Source organism: Rhipicephalus microplus, chromosome 1 (genome assembly GCF_043290135.1).
Source record: "Rhipicephalus microplus isolate Deutch F79 chromosome 1, USDA_Rmic, whole genome shotgun sequence".
NCBI lineage: Eukaryota > Metazoa > Arthropoda > Arachnida > Ixodida > Ixodidae > Rhipicephalus > Rhipicephalus microplus.
Window position 1 is genome coordinate 226,732,833 of NC_134700.1, and position 27,752 is coordinate 226,760,584.

General features: G+C 49.6%; 1 protein-coding gene across 3 annotated transcripts in view; it reads right to left on the minus strand.

The window, feature by feature from the left end:
* baz (par-3 family cell polarity regulator) overlaps positions 1-27,752 on the minus strand; it is a 223,824-nt gene that overhangs the window by 65,999 nt on the left and 130,073 nt on the right. The window contains exon 1 of one of the 3 annotated variants that reach the window (XM_075891476.1): positions 24,397-26,986. The exons of the other annotated variants lie outside the window; for them this stretch is intronic. Coding sequence (XP_075747591.1) covers positions 24,397-24,513 — 117 coding nt within the window. The 5' untranslated portion in view covers positions 24,514-26,986. Of the gene's footprint in view, positions 1-24,396; positions 26,987-27,752 lie in introns of those variants that run through there. 3 annotated transcript variants of the gene reach the window in all.

The window sequence follows — 27,752 nt, forward strand, 5'->3', positions numbered from 1 at the left end:
TCTCGGTAGACATTGGCATAAAACACCATTGTGTCAAGAAAATCCCGATTTAAATAAAAATTTATCTGATTGATATGAGGGGTTTAACTTCGCAAAACCACCATATGATTACTAAAGACGAAATTTAAATGGCCCCGCCGCGGTGGTCTAGTGGCTAAGGTACTCGGCTGTTGACCTGCACGTCGCGGGATCAAATCCCGGCTTCGGCGGCTGCATTTCCGATGGAGGCGGAAATGTTGTAAGCCCGTGTGCTCAGATTTGGGTGCACGTTAAAGAACCCCAGGTGGTCGAAATTTCCGGAGCCCTCCACTACGGCGTCTCTCATAATCATATGTTGGTTTTGGGACGTTAAACCCCACATATCAATAAATAAATTTAAATAAAAATGCATGATGTTTTTTTACTTGTTTTTGCACTCGAATACATATTAGTTTCTTCAGCACATCGTAAATGACGGGCGCGCTGCCGTTTAACAGGCGTGAAAAAACTGCAAGCTCGCCGGAAACATGCCACGAAAGACCTTGGTGCCCAAGCGCAATTTCCTGTTAGCCTTCCCTTCTTCCTTTTTCTTTTCCATTCTTTTCAACAACTAAAAAAAAGTAATAACAAACGTACACCGTCCACCAACCTCAATATTGCCTACAGAACAAGGCGATGCCTGCCAACCCTTTATTTACGACGTTAAGACAATACGAGACGTTTTCCAAAGCGCTAAATACTACACGCTGTTACGGAAACGACGGCCCCATTTCACACGGCGAGGTATATAGCGCGATCAGATGAAGGAAACGCGCTCAAGGAAATCGGCGGTGCCGGCGAGGCGGTGGCGCATTCCGAGCACGTGTTGCGTTCTACGAGTGAAAGGCGACCGCTTGAGCACGTGCAGCCGCCGAACAGCGCACGCGCGTCAACAGGGCGGGCAAAGGGTGACGAAATAAATGAATGAAACGCACAATACCGACAGGGTCTTTTTTTACGCATTTGCCTGCGACGACTCGAAAGCCGATTTCTTTTTCGACGTATCGATCCTCCCCCGATCCCCCATTAAATCATTCTGCATCTAAAGCGGCTTTCCGCTACCTCCGATGCATCGGCTCACCTTTGACCAATCAAAGATGCCATATGATAGCGTCATGATGTAACGTCATAGCCCGTCAAACGACCTAGCCACGACGTCATGTCACGGCGTATCCCCTCACAGTTACTTCCAGATGACGTCACAAATTTCGGCGTCGCGATGGCGTCACATGGTAACGTCATGGTCGTCATCACGTGATGATGTTTTGCGTCACTCGTGTGTACGACGCCAATTTTCTCGTTTGACGAGGCGTCAAAAAAAAAAAATGGCAGCATATCCACGGAGTGAATGATGGAGAGTGGGGCGAAGAATTCGTCCGTCCATTCGTTCTTGCTTCCGTCCGTCCATGCGTCCGTCAGTGTGACCGTCCATGCGTCCATCAGCCCGTCCGTGCGTGCGTCTGTTCGTGCGTCCGTCCCTGCGTTCGTCCATGCATCCGCCCCTGCGTCCGTTCATGCGTCCATCCATGCATCTGTCTCTGCGACCGTTCGTCCATCTATTCAACACTCCAAGTACCACCATCTCGCATCCTTTCATCATATATTCCCCATATAGAAGCACCGCCATCCAGCGGACATTCCATGGACTAAACGAGAGGTGGCACACGCACACTTTCTTATACGACTTGCGCTTCGGGTCTACTTCCCACCTTTAACCACCTCGAGTTCATGGTATATACTAGTTCACTCTATTCATGGCACTGCGGCTCAACGCTCGCTAAATCTTTCCAAAACTAAGGAGGTTACACCCAGTGAGTAAAACGTATAGCAACCCTTTCTTGTCAGATAGTGCTCAATGTACATGCCAATGGCTGCTAATAAAGATTGCAGAGTGCGCGTTAACTAAAAGCCTAATGCTCCCGTCTCTCATTCCCAATTAGCAGCCATTGGCATGTACATTAAGCACTATTTTTTATTGTTAAACAACGCACAGAAGAAGTCTCTCACCGGCACCACCTTGGCGGTCAAAATGTTATACTTGTTACATACTACGGGGGACGAACGGGTGCTTATAAAAAGCTTCGCCCCTAAAATTGTGAGCCCGGATTCCACTCTGTCCAACTAAATGACCAGAAGCTGTTTAGCACACGGCCCAGAAGTTACAGTAACGTTACTAGTAACGTTAGATTACGCGGCGGAGGTCTGTTCGATATTAGAAGCCAGGTTCATCAACGTTCAGACAACCGTGCATCATCGTTTAAACCACTGCGACACATCGAGGTTACGACTAGCTTCACTGCAGTACACAGTGTGGAAAAGCAAGCTTACAAATGCGAAGCTTACAACAGTCCCCTTAAAGTTGGTTTCACGTTTGAACACAAATGCAGTACTGAGAAGATATTTTCTTCTGTTAAAGTATGAAGGATCTGTGATCTTTTTTTACTTTTATAATTGTTTGCTGTTGCCCCGAAACGCCCTATGGTACACTGTTAACACCATTGCTGTTCCCTTCATCTCTCCTCGTATGCACGCTGCACTTTGAGAGTCCTATCCCACGGCCGTACGCGCCTATCCGCAGTGGTACTAAATAGAAGGCATTCATGTGGTTCAGGTATACAAACATTTTGAAAACGTTGATTAAAACAGTTGCCTCTGGAAAGGGAGGACCCAGGTCTATATGCGAAACGTAAAAATTGCGGGGAGGCGTTTGGACACCTCCTTCCACACCACCACCCTCTCCAGCTATGTCGATACTGCCTATACAGCTTCACTGGCTTGGCTCCTGTAAGTCATTATATAAAGCCCCTCGATTGACGCGCTCCAGTAGCCGTTCCGTTTGCAAGAACGTCTCGTAAAGCCTTTACCTGACAGATGATGTGCAACCGAACTCAACTTTCAGAGTGCGCGCTCTGCCTCAGCGGGTACAACAGGTCGTTTCCGAGAGCAGTTTACGCAGAAATGTGTACTTTGTATTTCTTTTCTCGCTCGTATACCCGTTATGGCTCATTCGCCTAAACGCGCCCACCTTAATTTGCGCTGCTTACTATACGGACTCGCGCGCTCCACATCCCATTGCGTGCGCGCGACAACGAAATCGTGAATCTCGTTTAGCGACGCCCAAGTCACGGTCGCGCGAACCGACGCCACGACCAGGCCTCTTTCTTCGAGAGTAGAGCAGCGCAAGCAAGCTATATGGCGAGTGTGCGAGACTATACCGTATCGACTCGTGTATAACAGTGGCGCCCGAGTCAACGCTCTATGAATGTCAACCAAGTGATTTCGCTGAAAACGGTATTGAATTTCGAAACTGTGACGTTTAATACGCATTGCAAGCACAATTTAGGATTGTAAAAAATAAAAAAAACAAGCATCCGTTGCTAATATATATGCAAGCTGCGTGTTCGTTCATCGATGCCCAAGACAAACGGCAATTTCCAAATGCAACCTCTTGTTTACACCGGTGTCTTCGCAGACCGAGGTCGCTCAGGTGTACGTAAAAATTAACACGAATAACTTGATAATAACTTCTTCTTAATTACGCTGATTTATTTTAAATTACCAATTAATGAAGTTCACGAATACGCCATGACACATGCTAATCATAGGTAATAATGGGGTGCGAGAAACATGTCCACGTATAGCATGCATACCTGCCTGCACGGACTACAAGTGTGAAGCAATCGAAGATAAAATACACAATATCCCCCCGGCAAGTCTTAATTAAAACTTTCGGCTTGTGGTCGGTGCCTCTTTGAACAACTTTGTCCATCTGCAGCACGTGGTTTACATGCAAGCGCTGTAATTTCAGCGCAACGCTACTGCTTTGTGAAGGTTCGTGTAGGCCCAGGCACTAAAACAGCACGTATAAGGGACGAGACGTATAAATATAGACAAAGACACAGTCATATCGTAGTTCAGCTGCCGTAACCGGGAGTCGAACCCGCGACTTCGTGTTCGGCAACCGAACATCGTGCATGGATATCTCAAAACGCCAAAAAAGGACCGCACGCAGCTAATTACACGCGGGTGTATAAGGTATATAATGACACTACTGAGCACGGGCATACTGAGCAGATGGCGCAAGAAAGGTACCACCACGCGATAAAATCTAAATTCCCACGCGACGTCGGCGCACAAAGGGGCCCCAGGGCCGCAGAAGGCGAGCGTGCAGCGCGAGGCGGGGTAGAAAGGGGGGGGGGAGACAGGTGGAGCGACCAAGGAGAGCCATTAAACTTGCCTGTATATAGAATATACGTATATTTACTGTACACGAGGGGAAAGCTCCAAGAGAAAGCCATTACCTCGTTACCCAAGCAATCACACCAAACGAAAGTGCATGACCGGAAACGAAATTAAGACTGAAAAAAGAAAAAAACGAACGGAACAGAGGCTCCGCGTATAAACCTTCCCGACTCAGGTGCCCCGACTCGTTAAGATAAAGAAAACTGAGGGACACAGTTTCACACGCGAGGATAATGTATACACAGAGCGCAATGGCCGTCCCCATATTGATATGGAAGTCACATTCCGAGGCGCTTCTGCACAGCGCGTGAATACGCACAGCAGTGCACCTTTTACGCATGAGCAAATATCGGAGTCGACGCTACCAAGATATCGCCGGCGGGATATAGGTCTTGAGATCGAGCATGATTTGTTATTAAACTTTGAAGGTGTGATGATATCACGGACTAACTTGAAGAGAGTTACCCCTGTATTCACAAACGCTGCTCGACTCGACTTTTCATCCTTCTCTTGAAAGAGTTAAGCACTGCGCCACTGCTCCGCTGAGAATAACGCTGCGCCACTCAAGAATAGCAGCAGATTATCGCTGATATGCAGTGACTTGCCGTGCCCATAGGCGGCGCTCCTATCGGGTTTCTCAAGTGAAGGTGAAGCGTTGAGTGAAGGGACGTTCTTGAATAAGGGGGTAAGATTGGCAAGAGCAGATGAAAACTAGAAAAAAAAGGTAAAACAAAGTAAAAAAAAACTTACAAGTTCGACATGCATGAGATGAAAAACGAAGGTCTTAGAGTAAAAAGGAGGAATATTACTTTTTAATTGCAACAGAATCGAAAGTTGGGCTAGTTGGATATGCATGGTATATAACTATCAGTCAAAGCGCGCGAAAAACAGACATAAAGAGAGGACAAGCGCTTAAAGCGCTTGTCCCCTCTTCATGTCTGTTTTTCGTGCGCTTTGACTGATAGTTATACTTTTTAATTATTTCAACGATGGATGAGTCAGATTCCAGTTCACCTGTCCGCGTGTCATCCCTTGCTCTTTTGAAACAGCGCCTACATGAGGTATGGTCATCTCAATACAAATAAACGCACCCTTTACATTATACCAGGAGGAAAACGAAGAGCTCCAACCAAGGCTCGAGACCAACTGACGGCTATTGAAAAACCAATGGTGAGCTTAAAGGGGTACTGATACGAAATTTCGGGGCCGAGATAGCCCGCGGGGTCGATTCTCGTGAACATTCGTATATCATCTCCAAGATAGCAACAGCGGATATCGCTTGGAAGGTATTTTAAATTCATTTTGAAGTTTGCGTGAGCACCCGACTCTATAGCGCCATAGACACCATCGGAGGTGAGCCCCTACTTCCCTCACGTCACCACGCTACGGTCAACGAAACAAGTTATGATGATGTCATAGCCGCCATTTTTCTTTCGCCACGTTAGTTCCCGCAGTCTATATTTCTCGGCGGCTGCATGGTTGCCAGTGCATGGCCGAGGCGCACGCTTACAAAGTTATGTGTTTGGCGACATTCCAGTCCCGTTTCCTATTCGAAAGTAATTCTTTATGCGGACCGTGCCGACGTGCGTCACAATTTTGTGTGCTTACGTGGTCAAGAGCTGCACACGCTAGGCGGCGACAGTTGCACCCACTTTTTGTAACTCTCTCAAACCGAAACTGAAACTGATTAATAATGAGGGGTCTGTAATTAATTATCTGTAGAAATTGCATTGTCTGACGACAATCAGCAAATCCGCGCTTTTTTTTTTCACTTGCTGCAGGTTGCCGCGAACATTCAACGTCAGTTCGCGTATACACGTGAACGCAGGAAAAACGGCGGGCGTTCAATATGCAGCGTGCACGTCCCTCGCCCCACAACGCACCTCTCGTCGCGTATAACAAATAAAGTACATCTGGTACGGTGTCTAATATACGACGGCTGCATTTTCCAAGCATACAGCCAACCCACGCAAAGCTCCACCCAGCGTAAGAATTACATCGCACGCCATTATTTGTCGCCGCCCACGTGGCAGCGCTGATATGTGTAGGACCTTGCTCGCTTTCGCTCGTGCAATGTACAAACCATACATATAGGGGAAGAAAAATAGAACATGGTACATAGTCATTTACACGTGCGTACCTTAAATTAACGAAAGGCGGCGAGCCTGAACTTCATGGACGATACAGATTTCCTAGCCAATTAACGAAATGAGTGGTTCTGCATGTTGTAAGGCGCGAACACTATATGACGGTGAGAAGAAGCACGTGACAATCGGCAAACGCGACTGGGTTGAAACGAAGCTTGCCGCGATGTACCAACCTATACCACCGCTTTCTAGGCGCAGCTGGACACACGGAAAAAGACTCGCGCGTACAGGGGAGTTGCGCAAACGTGCAATAAGCGACAACAGAAACGCGCCGCGTAACACGCCTCGCGGACTCCGCATTATAATGGCTCGACGACAAGGACGGAAGGAACGCGGGACGATGGCATCGTGCCGGTTCTTCCTCTTCTCAGTCGGCGGCGTCTTACTACGCGTGCAAGCCGCTTGCCTGCCCGCGTGCTGTACTCCACGTGATGGTCGCATCTCATGCAGCAGCCAGCAAGCCATGCATGGATAAGTGAAGAGGTGCACCTGTACACTGACGGCCTGTACGAATCCTCGCCCCGGTGTGACACGAGCCACGCAGATATGTTGGCGTGTCGTTTCGTATACGGGTTTCGCGAACGCATATGTCAGGGCGCGGCCGGCATGAGGCGCGGCGTGACGAGCTGCACGCGAGCGAGCGGACAATAATTATATCCGCGTGACATTGACGAGTCCGTGGCACGGAAACGGTGTACGCCGCAGTTGTTTTTTAAACATAAAAGGGTTTTATGCCGCGGGGTCCACCACGGTTACGCTGACGTATTTCCGCCGCAGAAGTGAGGTTGGATAATACATATTCAAAGATTACAAATATAAAAAAATACCAGAAGGCAAGCGTCTGTTGCGCGGAATCGAACCAACAACCTCTTGACTCTTAGCGCGCGACACTAACCACTCATACGCCACAGAGAGTACGCTGCCTGCTATGCTAACGGCAAGCCATTTATGTACATCATGAACCGTTTGGCAGTCCTCAGAGCTTCGAAACTTCAGCGCGTTCTTGTTATCGCTGGCGAGATGGCGCGACAGGTTCGCGTCTGTCGCCGCCTTCACGAAGCGTGGTCTCTCCTACGCGCGCGAAGACGAAGGTCACTTCGCACGCTGCCGCGGCCGCGTTTACGAAAGGAGTGCACCAATGACACACGACGCAGGAAGGATTGTGACAGTTGTTCGCGCTTGTCCTGCGTATCTTGTGCCAGTGGCGGATGCTGAGAGGGGGGGGGCGGTAGGGGCAATAATCCTCCCTTCCTTACTTCAGAGCTTGTAGTCCACCTTCTAAAACCAATTAGGACAAATGAGTGAAATCACTGTGAGTAAACATTAGCAATATTTATGCTATGAAGGGGTTTTTCTGCTAGTAAAAACAATAAGTTATGACCACGTCCCCTTTCCAATGTTACTTCAGGCTACCGCCCCCCTAGACTGAGTCGCTGGATCCGCCCCTGCCTTGTGCGCTAATTTCGTGCGTCTTTCTGTTTGAACAGTGCGCTTTAAGTGTCGAGCTGTGACAGTTGTCAGTGCGCGCTCGTCCTTGTGTATGCTAATGTCGCGCGTGTTTTCTCCTTGAGGTGTGCGCTGCAAGTTTCGAGCTGCTTGCCGTTCCTAACGTGACTTTGCAATTTGTTGCTGTTGCCAAAACAGTGTACAATAAACGCTCAACTACCCGTGTAAAGACACGGATCACTTTCGTGTTATACCGATTCCTGATTGATTGATTCATCGGTATGTGGGGGTCTAACGTCCCAAAACCACCGTATGATGATGAAAGGCGCCGTAGTGAAGGGCTCTAGAAATTTCGACCACCCAGGGTTCTTTAACGTGCGCCCGAATCTGAGCACACGAGCCTACAGCATTTTCGCCTCCATCGAAAATGCAGCCGGGATTCGATCCCGCGACCTGCGGGTCAGCAGCTGAGTACCACAGCTATTAGGCCCCGCTGCGGTGATCTAGTTGCTAAGGTAGGTATAATCATGTAGTGGTTTTGGGACGTATAATCATGTGGTGGTTTTGGGACGTTAAACCCCACATATCAATCATCAACCTTAGTCACTTGACGACCGCGGCGAGAAATTTTATACCGATTCCTATAAGGACCACCCACTTTTGCTTTAAAAATTTTCGCATAAACATGGCTAGTTTGCAGAGCAACGCGCACTAATGAGTCTGTAATTTGTGACAGATTATACACAGCGCAGTTTCGTTACATATGTAAAAGCGTACAAGGAGTGCCCGTGCAAGGGTGCGCTTGATATTCGATCATCGATCAATTAGTCAAGAACAGGTGAGCAATCGTGCGCAACTATGGTATAATAATGGTTAGACGCGCTAACTGCAACAAGTGAGTATAACAGCCATATGGACCATCATGCATGGCACAATGAACTCACGTTGAATGTATACAACGTCATGGACTAAATTTTCCCGATGGATCATCGCGCCCGCGGCTCACGGAGGACGTGTTTGCTACAGAATGACATTCGAATATATATATATATATATATATATATATATATATATATATATATATATATATATATATATATATATATATATATATATATATATATATATATATATATATATATATATATATATATATATATATATTCGAATGTCCGGCCGAAACGTAGAGTAAACAATTATCAAATTTTCGTAACTGTGCTCCTTTATTCTTAACTATATTTACACCGGACCCACAGAATTTCTTTTTTGAATTATATATATATATATATATATATATATATATATATATATATATATATATATATATATATATATATATGCGTCTTAGTCATCCTCATCTCCTTGTGACGTGTCAAGACCACTCAATGTCCTTCGTCCAACATTGCACATTCCAGCAGACAGAGAAAGAGGGACAGGCCATTTGCGTATATGAACAAGACAGAACACGAGTCAATCAAGAGTGTCTTCGCGATCGACCCGACGCCAACTCTTTCGAGGACGCTCGCAGCTTGAAGCGAAGTGGTCACTCAAATCTATGGCGCTAATCGACGCACCGAATAACAACAAATACACTGACGCAGAAGAAAAAAAAAGGAGAGGAAAAAATTATAGAGCGAGACGGCGCGAGATGGCGGCATTTCTCTCTCTCTGACATTCGCGTCAGACCGTGCCACGAACACACAGTACGGCCGCCCGCGCTCTTGACCCCGTTGTGGCCTGAGGCAGCACAAGAGAACAACGAGGGATCCATGTGGAAGGAATGTAATGCGAATGAGCGGGATTACGCCGCCGCCGCCGCCTCAACAAGCCTCGGGACGAAAATAAAAAAGCCTCCCCCCCCCTCTCCCCTCGTCATCTGCGCTCTTGGAGGTAGCACGTTCGTCGTCTGCTCTTGCCTCGTTCCTGCCTCGTATACGTGCACATACCTGGGAAGACGAAGAATTCAGGTCGTCCCAGCGCTGTCTTTCGAAACGAAACGCGGTGCAGCGCACGTGCTGGCGCAGCTATACACGAACGACGCTGGGCCTCACCCTATAGCGTACACATAGGTATACACTATAGATCCCACAGCCGTGAGCCATGACTCTGCCTCTATATGCGTTCACCACAAGGCATGTCGGGCGCAATTTCTCCACGACGCTGTCGGGGCTGCGGTTATCGGACACGGGAATCAGATGGTCGTCGATCCTGCGAATGCACGCAGTTGTATACGCCGTAACTAACGAGGCGGGTGAACACGGCGACTGAGCTGCGAACTTCGGTGCCTAGAAACGCCGCCTCGGGGTTTGATTATGCGTATACGAGGCAGTCGCCACTCTGCGCGATTTGTCAAAGCGTCGTCGCGGCCGAATATGTATAGACGAGATAAAAAAACGCGCGCGCTCGTTGCGGAACAACGTGACCGCGGCGCACGTGCGTCGAGATTGCGCCGCGCGAGCAGTCGTCCAACTTAGTTTGCATATGCTAAAACGGCAGCTCGGTGCACGCGTAGCCATGTAAATGTGGAGAAAAAAAAACCTGTAATCGCGCAAAAAAAAAAAGTCTACATTTTTCTTATGATACCTCCTTAGCGAGTCTCCGCAACCTTCCTCGTTCGATAGGGGAGTGCCGTGGATAGCCACGGGGTTTCTTTCGGTCGAAAAGTACGTCGGCGCGCGGTTTCGTTCTCTTTACTTTCGCCGCGGCGGAGACCTCATTTCGAAGGACAGCCAGGTTTGAAAAATACGAGTAGCCTTGTTACGATGCAGCTGGACTCACTCGCAAGACTGCCTAGGATGTCGGCCAGTCGGTGGTGTTATTGCGAACGCGGCCGATGAACCGTTGTAGGAACCTATATAGGCAATGCGTCACAGCCTAGACACGCATATAAGTCGCAAGAATAAATAAAAGTGGAAGCATCGAAACCCTTCGTCGCCATGGCCACCTGTTTCAAGCGGAGTCTTATGTGATTCTTAAGCGAGAAAAGAAGATAAAAGAGAGTCCCGTAACTGTATGCATCAGAGTGCGATACCTCAACAGTAGCTCACAAGGGATGTGAGGAGGGATTAAAAGGGTAGGATTAAAGCTATACAGGTTGAGAGGGGGAAGGAGAGAGCATGGCACAGGGAAAGCGACACCCAGAAGCAAGGCGAAGATAGGAAAGATGGACACGGTCGCAGGAGTCCGAGAACGGGGCACCACTCAGCGAGATCTCTTGTCGGCGGCAGGAGATAGTGTAGGGGCGAACCAGTCGGCCAGAGGTGCGATGTCGTCGGAGATCGCGGGGGCACAACCGGTCGGCACGAAATCCTGAGAGCGAGTCCCAAGCGGTGTCCTCCTTCCTTTGGTATCAACACGCACTGCGACTCGCACATCCTCGCGCCAGGCTTCCGACGGTATAGTCCGTCGTGCGACAATGAGAAACCACGGAGTTCGTGCTTCCGATTCAATGTCGGAACCGGTACATACAGAGAAACGACTGAGAGAAAATCATGCCAATGTACTGAGATAGGTGTCGTTGCTGCATGTTGCAGCGATACAGATGCTGGCGATAGGCCTTATTAGTTTCAGTTTATTAATCATTCCACGTACGTACAAATACGCAGACGATGGTCCCAAAGTCGGTGACTGCCAAGTTGGTGAGCATGCGTCAGGAGGGAGAGTTTTACGCTATCCAAAGAGATGTCCAGCGACATCTTAAATGCAAGCGAAACGATCATTCACGCATGCAAAAAATAGTAATAATTAATAATAATAAGTATAAAGAAAAGAGCAGTACTAGGCGGCATGAATTCTCCGTCATTCCTACTGCACTACCGTTCCTGCATAGCAACTGCAGCAAAACTTTCATATATACATCCGGGTATGAAAAAACAATAAAGCCAACAAAAGCGCGAAGCAATTCGCGGAATTCCGTCACATTGCACAGTTAAAAAGCGCTCGTGAACGCAAGTCACGACGCGCATAATTCATGGTCTCCCAATTTACTATAGCTGCATGTCGTTTTCACGCTCTAAATAGTAACATCTGCGCCACACGAGTTGCTGCGAGGAATCGTCAGTCTTTGCAGGATCACGTTCTGCAAGTTCGCAGAACACAAGGCCAGTATACCGACATAAACGATCTTGAAAAGATTACCCTCCGGGCCGCCGGTGCAGCCGCAAGCTATAACGTTTTCTCAAACGAGTGGGAAATAACAGGGATGTTGGATGTTTTCTGGGATATATATATATATATATATATATATATATATATATATATATATATATATATATATTTATATATATATATGCAAAAAGTGTAAACAGTGACCGAACAGGAAATGTCTTTAAAGTCAATGCGTCTGTATCCCTCCCCCCCTCTCACACACACACACACACACACACACACACACACACACACACACACACACACACACACACACACACACACACACACCAAAGCAAAGCAAAGCAATGCAGAAACTTTTACAGCCTTCAAAGCCGAGTGCACCTGCTGGAACGGCGGCCCCACTGACATTCCATACTCAGCCACCGTTTAAACTGAGCATATGGCGCAGTTTGGGAGGCTTATTTCTTGATAGAAAAGGAAGATAACTAGCAAGCCAAAAGGCAGGGTACTCGAATGCTGCATGAATACCTATAGAGTTACAAATATTTACTAATATACGCAATGAACAGCCTTCTAGCGGCACCCGTTTCAGAACATCGCTGCTCTGAAACGGGTCCCCGAGTGCGTCGCACACGCCACGGTAGCAGCAGCTGCGCCGGGAGGTCAACCCAACCAACGTCGTAATTAAGCAAGCACGCGGTACCGATGAACCCTCTCATCCCATCTCCCACAAACGCACGTGTGCTATTTATATAGGCACGCCTGGAATCTCAAGCATGCCGCGCTGGAAAAAAAAGAAGAAAAAGTTGAGTGCGACGTGACATTGACGGTGCTACAGTGAGGGGTGTAACCTAGCAGCGCCGTTCTCGTATCTTATCTGCGACACACGTCAGCGTGCAGTGTATCTCTACATATACGACTGGCTATTGCCCATCCTTATCGTCGTACCTCAGCAAGAAAGAGGAGCGCGGGGACCCTGCATACGTACAGCGCAAGCGAGGGTATACAAAGGGGGCGTAAAATTGGGAAATGACCACAGCGGTGTGCCTCTTACTTAAAAAAAAAAACTGCACTGTATAGTGATCGGCAACAGTTAACATCGACATGCGCCAGCCGAACTGCATACGTTATCTGCTTCCGCCCAAGTGACACGGGCAGGCCAGTCAAGCCTAAAGAAAAACCAGTGTCATCCGCCAGGGCCATCCACCATGTGCCTCCCGCTGTCGTTAAAGTTTTCGGCTTATGTTATGAGCCGGAAGTCGAGGTTTAGACTCCGGACGCGGCGGTCGCATAGGTGGAGCCAAAGTGGTCGACGTCCGTGTACTATGTCAGTGCACTATCAAGAAGAAGGGGTGATTGAAATTTCCGGAGCATATCACTGCGGCAGCCCTCTTAATCATATCACACCGCATATCTAAAGAGAAAGAAAAACCTGTATCGCCATACTTTTCGGACACCACACGTATATGATTACTCTTTACTCTTGCACGTTCACTATAGCGTACTTTTTGAATTGACGGCTATACCCTCTATATACGTATAACGAGTACCGTAAAAAGATATGCAGACAACGTCTGAACTAAACAATGCGCGTGTCAAAAAACAAGTACTGCAATATTAGCCCAGTTTTATATATATTAAACTTATGTTGAAACGGCTCATCCTTATGCTGACCACGTAGCAAATCTTATATACAGGGTAAGTGTCTACACAGGTTCGGGAAATATTCCGATTCTTTCAGATTATGGAAGTCGTAGTTAATAAATAAAAAATTATTAAATAAAAAGTTAATAATAATAAATTATTGCTCCAGTCTATATACGCAAACCAATCGTCAACATACACTTACACCTTCCATTCGAGCTCCTGCGCTTTCTGGTTAGCTTTAGCTGAACGGCAGTTCATTGAAGAGAGGCCACCGGAACCCACGTCTTTTCGTGACGCTGTTCGTTCTCTCCTGGTGTGAACTAAGCTCAACAAACATTCGAAGCCCGTGGAGAGCGCAACATATGTTCTCCTTTTCTTATACGTTTCTCCGGCAAGTTTCCTGTTAACAGGCCCAGGGGGCAAACAAAACGGCAAATTTTGAGGCATGGAATATACATCCTCTGGCGTGGTTTTTCAAAGCAGCCCCTGAGGCAGCACGGGCTGTCATTTCGGTCCCGGCGAATTACAGTCGCGACGTCCTGTTGTACAGTCTAACAATTATCAGCCAAGACGAAGTATACGGCGTTCTTTGGGAGGCGTTTTTCCTGCTTCGGAGCAGGGCGCCGTTTCCGCTGGCCGCGTAGATGGTTGCCCACTATAGTGTAGTAAAAGCCCTGCTATTTCAAGCCGGCAGGCCTGGCCCTATAGGGAAGCCGATTAGCATCGACGCTGTGCGAGTCACGAAACAAATCGAAGGTCACGAATGTAAGGGCAATTCTGGGTAACCAATTATAATGCACACGCAGCGCCGGTGGCATGGAGCGAGCAGCACATGTAACTCTATACACAAACCGAGATGTATACATGGTCACCTGAGAATACAACACAAGTCGCGCACAACTGAGATGCTCCTATCGCGTATGGTAAGCTGTTATATGAACACACTGCACGCAACTGCTCGCAGCTTACCTCACCGTGGCTACGGAATAAAAGGCAAGTAAAGCGGCAAGGAAAAGCTTTACAGTCATTTTAGATATTGCTGATGGGAACACAGGCGAAAGCTTAAGCTCCTATGTGACACTCATTAGACAGCTTTAGAACAGGGCTCGTAAATTTAGCGTTGCTTGGGCACGGTACGCTTTTTTCATAAGCTATGCGCATGCTCTAAAACTGCTTATAATTTACCTATACACTTTCTCAGTTTAGACTGCATCGTTCAATCGCAGACGAACCCACAACATGCGGTCATTGACAACGTAATATATATATATATATATATATATATGGAAGAAGACGCACGTACGAAGTGATTGTATTGACGTTTCGGCCGCGGGTCCGCCCTTTATCAGAACGTACGTGCGTCTTCTTCCCTACGGATGATCTTACCCGGACCCAGCACCACTTTTGTTTTTAATTTATATATATATATATATATATATATATATATATATATATATATATATATATATATATATATATATATATATATATATATATATGGTACAAAATGGCAACAGCGTTCACCACTGATGTGATCGCACAGCTCTGACATATTCAGGAAGTGTAGCATTGTTTATATGGCAAGCAGCATGGATGACAGTTGAGACCATTAGAGCAGCATACATGAATACAAGTGAAGATGGTTGTTGGGTGTTATGATAGCCAACAGTTGGTGCAAACCATGCAAGGAAGCTCGGCGCAGCCTCGTGGTGGGAAGGAAGTTAGCGATAGAAGAGAGCGGAAAGGGGATGCCAACTTCTCGAGGTACGATCAGAGAGCCAGGTCATAAGTTGCACTCTGTATCTCGAGTATTGTGTACGGGGACGCTCTGCTACTCTACCACCGTTGCAGTACACAGCTGAACGCAATCTATATGAAAACTGTTCGTTCAAGACAGATGCATTTTCGTGAAGAATTCGCTCTCTCTGTCTTTATTTCCGGTGACGATGATGTATACCAATGCATGCATACCGAGTTCGCTAAACGTAATGTAATAGCAGTTTTCCCCAGAACGTTCGCTGAAGGATTAACTGTATGGAGACTCATTTAAGTCAGATCAGCATTGAAACGTTAAGTCTTCATTATTCGCATCAAGCACGAACGGGTATGCACATGCATGTACACCATGGAAGCGCGCACTGCATAAGGCAAAGTAAGGATGTGGCGTGGCACGCGCTTTAGTCAACGCGGTTCCAGTATAAGGTCTCCATACACCAGCCCACAACATGCGCGCGAGGCCAAGCGGTCAACGAGAGCGTGGCAAGCGGCGGTGGTAGGGTGGCGTGATTGTGTGCAAATGACGGCCGGCGTATACGCTTCGACAAAGCGTGTGTAAGCGCTGGCTGCCCACACCAGCTGCCTACGAAATTAATCGGCGGCCCCGCTTGGTGCGTGGATGCCCGGTCGTACACGCCCTCTCTTTACCGATACAGCGGCATGCATCTCCGAGGCAACTGCCATGCCGGCTCCGGACGTATGCGTGCAACGCCGACGGCGGTCGCGGCCGCATGCACAATGTCGGCGCGCACTGCACCGCGAAGGTCAGCGTCGAGGTCCTGCACTGCACGCCGGACAGTGGGCACCTCTCAGCCCGCTCGCGGTATAAGGCTCGACACACCTGTACGCCCGCTTAAAGTGCGCGCCTATATCCAGAATAGTGAACGAGAGCGGCGATTTCGTACTGCTGTATTGTTTCGCTTGCCCTCACCGCTTAGTTTCGTTTATTTAACAAAAAGAGAGAAGGAGTGGCAAAGGAAAGGCAAGACTGTTAGACAATGGAGATCTACGGTTAATAATCACAATAACAATCATGCTGAGGTTTTAATGTCCCGAAACCATACATACATGATTATGAGAGATGCCGTAGTCGGGCCGGGTAATTGCCTGCAAATTATGCAAGGATAGATCCGCCGGCTACCTACAACGTCCTGAACCTCAACCTCACATGCCGTAGTAAACAGCTCCACAAATTTCAACCACTTGCGGTTCTTTAAAGGGGCCCTGAAACAATTTTTTTTGACTAACCACGGAATCGATTCACTGGAAGAGCGTCTTACATCACAAATTCAACAACGCAAAAATTTTAAGAATCCGTCCAGTACGAGTGGAGTTACTAAGATATGTCACACGTTGCAATCGCATTCGCTCTTCTCTCGTCCCGACGAAAGCGCTGGAAGCTAAGCAGGAAAGGATGGGAGAGGCAAACAAACAAAAAAAAACGTCATTCAAGCCTCGTGACCTTGAGCATTTTTGTTCTTCAAATACGCGGCTTTTTCAGTGCGATCGCGCGCGCGCGCGTGGACAAGTAACAGCCTCTCGCGGAGACCTCTGTAACAACCGAACGCGCCACGTTCAAATCAGCCAATGGCTGATGGATGGGCTTACTAAGAGTGATTTTTGGGCTTATTCCGTGATTTCTCGAGAGAAGAGAAAGCTATCTTTAGCGGACTTTGATAATTTATTGTGAATCCTAGTCCGCGAGCTGCGCTATAATATTTGGCTCGCGTGTTGTCGGGAGCCTCTACTACCGATAGGCAGCGTTTTATGACCATGCTCGAAAAGTGTTACAGGGCCCATTTAATGGGAACCTAAATTTAAGTACATGGGCCCCTATCATTTTTTCCCCATCGAAATGCGACCGGGATTCGATTCCGCGACCTGCGGGGTAGCAGTAAAGCAGCGTGACCACCAGACCACCGCGGCGGGTGAGATCTTTGGTTGGCTATCCTGTTCTCCGTAAGGGGGGAAGAGGTTCGGTATTCTTAATTTTACGATCACTCACGAAAGCGACTAGTTTTGACGAACATAACAGGACCGTGGTAACTATACCCAGTCGCTATGGATGCCGGTGCACGAGGGCTCCAAACTGCCAACTTGTCGCTAGAGCCACTATCATAGCGACTGTCTTTCTTGTGTCAGAAATAAACAAATGGATATAATAAGCATATGTATTGCTGAAAAGCAATGGCGATCGGGTCTACAGTCCAAAACGCCTTGAGCTTTTTCCCGTTTCTATACAACGCTCAGTATACTGCAGCCACCGATCATATCGACGTTGGATATGGTCATCGCTCTCTCGAATCTATAACTATAAGCTACTCATCGCGCTTCAGTAAGAATCGCCGGATGTTAAGATGGTGAAAAATACACAGTGCGCCTCACGCGAAAAGGTAAAGCTTGAGAAGGCGAAAGATCCTTGAACAGGCGGTGTCGCAGTGACATCCCTGCTCAGTGTTTTTTGTGTTTTTTCACCTTTTCCCCCTTCCTATATTGCCTTAACGTAAATGGTGGGTTACACACGTGACAACCCATAGTCATAGCCTCAATGAGCAGCAGTCACACCATTTCAAGGATGTAAATAGAAAAAAAAAGCCAAAGCATCAGGCTGGAGGCACATCGAGTCGCTCGAAGCCAAAGCGCGTCGTGTCGGCACCGCCGCGAGCTGCCGAGAACAACGCTGGCGACAGACAATGGCCACACGCTGAGAGCAACGCGGAAACGAACCGTCTCTTTGCGCTCGAACGCGGGCACCGGAAGAAGACGGGCGGGAATTCGGGGCACGCGGCACAGCCCGGTTAGCCCGGCGTGTGCAAAAGGTACGGCTCGTACGGCACGGGTGAACGTGCGCGGCATACAATTCTTCAAAAATTACTATACGAAACTGTTCACGAGAGCTAACTGTTGAGTTTAAAGAAAAAAACAAACGCGGCATACCCACAAAATGAATGAGTGGGAGAAGCAATGGGATCGTTCGGTGTGACCGGAAATAATCCGTGACATTAAACACTCACGCATGTAAACGAGTGACAAAGCGATGTACAGTTACCATCATCATCATCATCAGCCTGACTACGTCCACTGCAGGACAAAGGCCTCTCCCATGTTCCGCCAGTTAACCCGGTCCTGTGCTTGCTGCTGCCAATTTATTCCCGCAAACTTCTTAATCTCATCCGCCCACCTAACCTTCTGTCTCCCCCTAACCCGCTTCCCTTCTCTGGGATTCCAGTTAGTTACCCTTAATGTACAGTTACATACAAGCTTTATTGGTCATAAACATCCTGTTATGTTGAGTTAGTACTTCGTTTTGCCTTCGTTATTACTCCTTCGTGGTATCGGATCAAGCCTGAAGTTGTCGAGGTCTGTGCTCGTTCCCCTGGTGGTTGTTGGCTGTTTCCAGTCGTAAGAAAATGTATCGTAGAGCCTATATCGGGAGTCCGTCTTGCCGAATCAAGGGTCAAGGGTGCATGCTCGGCTGCTGACCCCCAAGGTCGCGGGTTCGATCACGGTCGCGGCGGTCGCATTTCGACGGAGGTCACGTGGTATGGAGGCCCATGTATCGTACGATGTCAGTGCACGTGAAAGAACACCGGATGGTCAACATTTCCGGAGCCTTCCACTAAGGCGTCTCTCACCATATAATGGTTTGGGCGTAAAACTCCATTATTATTATTATTATTATTATTATTATTATTATTATTATTATTATTATTATTACCTATAAACAGCCGAACGAGGCACGGTGCCGCAGTTTATCCCAGGTAAATCTAAGAAAAGCTCTAAGACGCGCATAACATGGAGCTCAGGTGTATAAGCAGTCGTCACTACGTTGCCCAATCACGCGCGACCTATTCTGCACTCACCGAGGCCGCGCGACACACGGGGCAGCCGATAACGGCGCGCGATAACGGCTGGCGGGTATATACCTCCCTGTCAAATGGACCTTCGACCGCGCATACGTGTTTATCTTGCTGCGCTGCTTCGAGTGCGAGTGCTTCATCTGCTTAATGTTTGCAAGCGATAGCGCATATGAAGAGATAACGAAGGGCCGTTCCTTGCGTTCCTGCTTCCGCCTTCTCGTCCACACGATCTGCAACGGTGATAGAACGTGCAAATCGGCCGCGCATGATTTATAGTGAAGATTTCGTTGTGTGCATACAGGATACGACGTGCATGCACATCCTAACTAGGAGTACCATATCGGCGTCAAATGGAACCACAATAGTGGCAAGCGTTCGCAGTGTTCGGCCGCCGTCCAGTTATCAGCATGGGGAGGCGCGCATATGCACAGGGCAGCCAAATCGGATGCACGCGCCTGTCGATGGTGATGATTGCGAATGCTTGCCGCTGTTTGGGTTTCATTTGACGCCGATAGTAGAAAGGACGCTCTGGCAGCTCTCTTGCGAACTATAGACCAGCAGTTGTATGCCTGCCTTCATATTGGAGAGTAGCAGTGGAGAGAGAGATTATATGCTTCTCAGAGAGAGTTTTCACGGCAGATTCCCATGCCACTCGGTCTGAGCTTGAAACACGTCGGAAAAGCACAGACTGAGCAGAACGTTAACGCGCGTGTTCATTGAGTAACGACTTCAAAATTCACTAAATAAGTTTGTACTGGTAAAGTATTACTTCAAAACGCAGTATGAGTAATTAAGCGGCAGTTATATAGTCCGGCTATATGGTAAGAAATGCATTTGGCGCACTTTTCTGGTTTCGCGGCGGATCCAAAGTCTGGAGTGTCAGTTTTTCTTTTCTGTGATTCTTTGAAATTAAGCGCACATCCTTCCAATGATCTAAGTACCGTAGTATTTCATTCTAAGCAAAACAAGACTCTATCATTTATAGAGATAAAACACTAACCGCTGGACCAGCGACAACGTGGTGAGGCAATACAGGGACGTCTATATGGTTCTGTACAGCGTCTCTTCTGCATGGTTTCCCAATCTTCTCATCTCGTCAAAACAGTCTTTCCCTTTTCTCCTTCCCATTTTTTCTTAATTTTTTTTTCTTTCTTGAGAGAGGGGACAGTGTGAGAGAATATAATTCACTAATAGACTCGGTGCAAGTAAATTACTACTTTTTTGCCCCTCTTTGTTGTCTCTTTTAGAAGAAACTCACAGAACAGGGAGCCCATCTCCCGCGCACTGCAGCATAAATCCCTGTCCCCATTCCACGAGCATTAAATGTTGCGTGACACATATCGCCACAATCCGACCGCCGCTATAAGCGGTCTCATAAGCATAGTTCCAGGCGCACGACGTTCAACCACTTCGGCCCGCAATATGGTGATGATGATGACAACGGCCGGGCCCGGCAGCAGTTCGACACGCTCGAACGGATACCCTGGGGCACGCGGCCCCCTTCTGGCTCCGAATACCTCCCAGACAACATATGCAGAGGACAGCCACGAGCCGCCCCACTGCACGGGCTGCGGCCGGGCGAGCACCGCATCCCTTCCATGCCAACGAGCGGCCGGAAGAGACGTCGCGAATACATCTTCATAATCCGAAAGAGCGCCCGCATAACCGTATGCATGCGGCCGGTCGCCCGTACCGCCGCACACGTCACACGCGGCGCTTATGAATACGAGCGTATCAGCACGCAAGCCGCCGAGTCGTCCGATGCAGTTCGGTCGCGGCGATTGAGCGACCACTGAGCGGTCATGACACGCGCGTCTCGCAGCGTGTTGTCGCGAAGAGGTGGAAAAACCGAGAGGTGACGTTCGCTGGCAAGTGCGCTGGAAAGAGAAGTGAAGAAACTGCGCTAAGAAAAGGAGAGGCGTCGGCCGGAGAATAGAAATCGAGGGAGCGGGGATACGAAAACAGGCCTCGTCGGGAATATGAGCGGCCAACAAGCGCGATCCCGCGAGATACAAATGTCACTGCCGCTCGAAAGAAAAAAAAAATAAACGCGATCCCGCTGTTATCCGTCGACGTGCATCGCTCGTATACGAAAGTGGCTCGATGTATACGTACACACAGTCGCGGAGCGAGAGACACGAGGAGGAGGGCGCGCAGTGGTGGAAGGGCAGCACAGTTACGTGACCAGCGTACGACAGAAAAGAAATCAACTCTTGCGGCTGCGCCAGCGAAGGGGAAGCACCCACAACCGGCAGCACAACAGCGTGCCAAGCCACCGGTGAGAGGAACGGAGGACAGGAAGCAAGAGGCTTTGCCGCCAAGCAACAGATCCCCCAGTATCATATCCTAAGAGATGTATGAAGAAAGTGCGGCGTCGCTATTGGCTGAAAAAGCTCACGTGATCTAAACGCACTCCCAGTTTGTTGTGTTTTTTTTTTGCTTCTTTTTATGCAAGGTGGCGCCGCTGTCAGAGTGGTTTTTGCGAGGCTGGGTAAAGCTGTACGCCGTAAATATAAAAACGGAGCACACCGGCTGCGTAAGAACACAACTCGTTTCAGCGACACCGTCAGCGAAAAGCCCGCACGTTTCGACGTAATGCGTATTGCAAAACTAGTGTTATGGTTGCGCCTAGGCGCGCCGCCATCTTACATGAAAAACAAAAACAAACAAAAAGACCGGAAATGCGTTTAGATCATGTGATCACTTTCAGCCAATAGCGGCGCCGCATTTTCCCCATATATCTCCTGGGGTATGATACGGAAACACGCGTGCCGTACCAGGCAGGTCGCGCCAGGGCTTCCCCATACAGCGAGAGGCCGCCACTAATGGCGCATCGAGAGCGCGGTGCCTCAACGAATATGCAACAGAAACAGGGGCGTCGTGTACGGAACCGGGCTTACATAAACACGCCGCAGACACTCCGCTCGCCGACGGAGGGCGCGCATACACAAAACGGGGCTCGCCTATGCTGTGGCTTGGTGGTTTCAGTTCGGTGCTGCCGAGAGAAGCGATTCTCAAGCAAAACGTATAGAACATCCCTGGAGTTGCAGAGTAGCGCTCAGCTGAAGCCTGCATGCCTGCAAATGTCGACCTCTCTGTTTAACTTCAAATAAACTCGCTCGCCATCTGAAAAGCAACGCTTCCGCTCTAACTTGTCACCTGAAAAATAGACAGGGACGCATTTGGGCGACGTATATATAGCTACATATTGCATGGCGTCCCCGCGTAAATAATACAAATAGAAATGCCCGCGCGAGTGTGAATGACCCTGCCATTCACGGTAACAAGCCAAGTTCAACATCAGGCGAAGTGAATCCCTCGACGACACGCCTAAATTGCGTTGGTTCTTGTACAGCAGTCGCCACCACTTCCCGGGCGCGTGTGTTTTGTGAACAGATGCTATAGACCAACAAACAGAAGAAGAAGAAGAACCATAAAATACTTGCTAAAGACTAGTCAATTCCAATGGTTCATTTTGCAAAATATCCGGCTTGTATGTGCAGGTCGGATGAATCATTCACCGTCCGACAGTGAAGTTAGCAATTGTGTATACGATAGCATATCAGTAACGAACTTTGATTTGTGTAAATGTCATATTTATTATGCGCAGTATTATATGACACCCATCATATGTGTGTGCTGCATGGCGTGTCCACTGTCATGTACATATGAGTAAATGCACCTCCATAAGAAACACATGTGTTCACTGCTATTTTGTGCCGGTCGGATTGAATGTCAAGACATTATCAGAGACATCATTCACTAACTTTCAAACATTTCATTATCTTTGTGTTAATGTTGTTCGATACGGGCGTATGAGTGTGTTTTTGCATATGTGTGCTCGGATGTTCTATTTTCCATGTACTATTCCTGTTCTACTACTATTTCCATGTTCTATTTTCCATTTTCCGTTTATTTTTCATTTAATACGTGTATTCAACATTCACTCAAGGGCCGAGGAGTAGCCGGCGCCTTAATTGTGCGCGAACATCTCCTTATACGTCATATCAACAAAAAAAATCATACCAGCGATATAAGAACAATTAGCCGTAAGCGACTTCCCCTCACTGACCGCCGGATCGTTTCTTTTCTTTGTGAAAAAGAATTGCCCTCTTGGGGAACATTACAGGCAACCATGTGAGAAATGCGCGCACCTATATTCTGTAAGGATTAACAACGCTATATATGGTGGGTGGGGCATCATCCCCAGTGCTATCTATAGTGACTCATATCTCTACCGCGCATTGGTCGTGGAAGCCGCTCGATGTCCGTGACTTGAGCTGAGCCGTTGATAAGGCTACCGACCGGCTGAGCCGTTGATAAGGCTACCGACCGACGCTTAAGTCAGCGTATAATAAACAACTTTACAAACTATTAATTTTATTCTGTATAAGACATCAAGACAGTCGGGGAAATTTTGAACAAGTCACAACAGTGGAAGCCTCAGTTCGAACTATAGTTTTGACGAACTGTATTCTTTATAACGCTCTGGCAAAACTCGGTACTGGAGAGCTACATCGCCAGGACACTGCAGTCACTGAACCTGCGGCCTCGGCAGGTATATACGTACATCGATGAGACCGTTATCTCGGGGTATACAGTTATTTTGCCTCCTACAAATGCAAAGGCGCCTATTTACTAAAGAAGCCGGGCCCGTTCGCAAAGGCTCTTTGCTGATACGCGTATACAGTGGCATCCATCCTGCTTACTTTTTCTCCTAGCAAAACGAACAGCAAAGAAAGAAAAAAGAGACTTCGTGAGAACGATGGCGCAGCGTTCGCGTGTACCACGCATGCGTGCCGTTATCGCCGCATCGCGCTCACTGCATGCAACTTCGAATGGCGGTGGTCTCTCCCGACCAAGAGGATGCAGTACGTTTTTTTCGCATTCAAATAGTGTGCTACCATACAAGGCGGTCGCGCGAAAGCGACGTGCCACATGGCGACGTCTCGAGCACGGGCTGCTGCATCAAGCAGCCTGCGCGCAGAAACACTTCTTTTTGGACGCGAGTCAGTTTACACGCATACAGAAGAAGTCATCGTATATATAGCATGGAATAACACAGACAGAGGAATGGACAGGGCACCAGGAGCGTTCGTGGTGTCCTGTCCTTCATCTTTCAAGCTGCAATATAGGTTCCGCATCCGTACCTGAGGAGCGGCTGCGATGCATCCCCTGGCGTGCACCTTGGCCAAATCGTAGCGCTTGGAGCGGCGGGTCAGGCATCCGGCCGCGATCTTCGCGGCCCTGGCCACCAGCTCGGACATCGCTGCTTCGGGCCGCACTCTCACCGCACCATCTCGCCACGAGCACACCCGACACAACACTCGCACACAGAGCCGCGACTCCGATGCCCGTGGGAACGCGGTTACCTCAATCCGAAGGTTCGCACAGGCGTGCTAGTGCTGGACCCTATTGCCGGCCAACTTCACAATCGCAGATCGGAGAACGACAACAGTGGCGTTAAGGACGTAAAATGGGCCAAGAAAGAGACGATCACTCCCGGGGTGAGGGAGACGATCTGGGAGGCGACGGTGCCGACGAGGTTGAAGGAGCGCGCACGCAGAGAAGCGCTTTGCTGCTCGAAGGGCGCACTGCGTGGCGAACAAAACTGCGACGCTCGCCGAACTGTCTCCGGTGGCTGAAGAAGAAGAGTAGGACAGCGAGACTCTTCGTGGACAATGAGCGATTTCGCTGTCTGCGTGAAGAACACAAATGCGGACTCACTCGAAGCACGCGACGACTGCGTCGACCGGTCCCGCGAACAATATAGATCCAGGTCGGACCTTTAGACAAAAGAAGGTCCCGATGCCCGTCCAACTTGTCTCGGTCACACTTGATGTCGCTCTTCAGAGCACGTGAAAGAAAGGACGGTGAGGAACGTACCCCAATTAAAGCTCACGGTGCCAAGAAAAGGCCGCGATGCGCCGCACGAACTGCAAGACTTGAATGACAGGCGTCCGGACAATGTACTCTTCGGGGTGGGCTCAACGGTCCGCGATAGAGTCCATTTGGAGCGTTTCGTCTTCAAGAAGGTGCAAAGTCGGGAAAGTGAAGTAACGGGTCGCCCCCTTGAGGTCCTCGGAGCTAGAAAGTCGGTGCACTGAGGTAACTGTCACCAAACTAGATGGAACCGGGAGCGCTCCTGCTGACCGAATGGCGAGAGAAGCGAGCCGGGAGAGAAGCGAGCTTCGTCGAGCTCCCGCGGATTTTCGCTTACACCTGACACCCGCGACGGTATGCGCTGTCTGACAACGGCAGGCTGGACTCCGTAACGGTGCGAAAGATCACATGGCAGCGCGCAGAGGGTCGGCTAGAGCGAAAAAGTATCCGCGACCGACCGACGGGGATGAGAAGGTATGTGCAACAGCGCGTCAGTGGCTTCGCCAAGCGGCAAACACACACGACGGCGCGCGTAGCGAGAACCCGCCCACTCGGGCGACGGCGGTCGACCGCGCTTATCAATCACACGGCGATGAGGCGGAGAGGAGGAGAGAGAGCGCGTCCGTCCAGCAGTCGCCACAGCAGCTCGTGGTCGTCACGTTACGGCTGAAGGCACAGCCGCTGCAGAAGAGGCTATTTCAGCTGGAGACTCTAAAGACAGTTCGACAAGGCAGGCCCGAAGAGCGGCTGGTCGCAGACTGGGGTGGGGGATACGGCACGGTGCGCGCTACTCTCTGGGCGCTGCCCTTCCGATCGTTGGTCCGTCCCTTCTCAGCAGAGAAGGTGGTTCGTATCGCGTTTCACAACGACCGTTGCGCTCGAGGTTCTTCTTTCGTGCCTGTACAAACGCTACTATTCGACTGCGTAGGCCTCTCCGCCCGTTTCCGGTCGGTCGGCGGCGGTTGCTGCGAACGGGCAAAGCTATGGCAGCACAGTACAACGGAAGCTTCCAGGAGCGTCTAGCTTTCCTCCCGAGCGGAATATGAAAAGAACAAACGAGAAATCCTCACCGTCTAGCCATCTCGGCGCTGCTCTCGTACGGCTTCCTTCCCGAGAGAGGGAAGAACAGCTTGGGTCGAAGCGGTGTCCGAAGCCGACACCGATCGAATCCGATTCCGGGAAGAGTGCGGGTCGCGGTCGATTGCAAACCTGCTGTCGAGTTAAGAGCGAGTTCTGTTTAAGCTTTCCGAGAGCGACTGTCGGAAGCCAGCTTAGGCACCGAAGAACTGAGTGCTTACAGGATGAGAGGAGAGGATGATGGCAGCTCCAAAATAAAACAACGTTCGAGAGATGCCGTGTATCTGCGGGGCTTCTTTCGTTCGCTAACGGTGGTTCAGGGTATCCAGGAACACGGCGGTCGTACGCGCGTCTACCACCTCCGTGTTTTGCAAAGCCCGAGTGAGACGGTGTCAAGGATGGCGGAGACAGCGAATCGCCGAGGCACGTCTTCCGAGCAGTTGAGGCCTGAGCTCACTCACCAGGTCCACGCCAGCGAGCGTACACACCACGCCTTGCACACGAAACATTCGGCAGTCGCCGGGCTCCTGCCAGTGCATGCAGTGCAAGCTCTGGCGGCTGTGAGCGCATGCAGTCCGAAAACGGGGACGCCGTTTCGCTACGCCAGACTCGAGGCTGGCTGTCAGCTGCTTCTCGGGTCGACAAAATAGAACAGGTGACGAGCCCGCCAAGCGCAAATAGGCAGATGCGACACACCGTCACGCTACCGAAGCGGTCCTGACGACTGCGGTGCAGTACACGCCCCGGAAGGTTTGATGCCGGTGGCTCGACAGGCAACACCGCACTGTGCCGCACCATGAGAGAGGGCACAACACACGCGCGACAACAGCCGATGCGCCACCGAGCCACGCGCGTCGTGAGAGCGCGAACAGGGCGTTTTATGCGCGACGGAAGTCAGCTGGCCTCGGCACGCGGAACGACCACTCGCTCGCTCGCAACGGCGCACTCGGCGGCCGTGCCAACATGCGCGCGGCCAACAGGGTGTGTTCGCGCGTTTGGTGCAGGATGCGCTTCTCACGAGGCTTCGCCGATCCAATACCGATGGCGACGTCAGCGGCGGCTTCTGTCTTGTAATGCGACGTGGAGATCGTCCTTATGGAAGGCAACGATTTTACGGGACTTGGACGTGTGACCGAACAACGGGCAACTGCACTCGACTTCGGTACTTGGCCACACACTCACACGGACGCACACATAAGGCTGAACCGTACACATCAAAGGCGCGCTACCTCTCAGCTGGGCCAGCCGAGTCGGTGCAAGAGCGCCGCGTACACACAACTCACGCGCGGCGCCGTTATACCCGCCGGCAAGCAGTCGGCCGTGGAAGATGGAAGCCCCGGCGGGCATGCGTCCTCGGCGGCGGGCGAGAAAGAAGCCTCGTCGTCCGGCGGCGTAGAACCAGGTTACTGGAACTAACGACTCGGGCCAGCGAACTGCTTGGGCGAAGAAACAGCGACGACGACGACCAACACCGGCGCCAGCGCGCGCGCTCCACGGCGCAGCGATGCCTTCATCTGGCGCAGCACTCGTCCAACGCTGGCGGCGA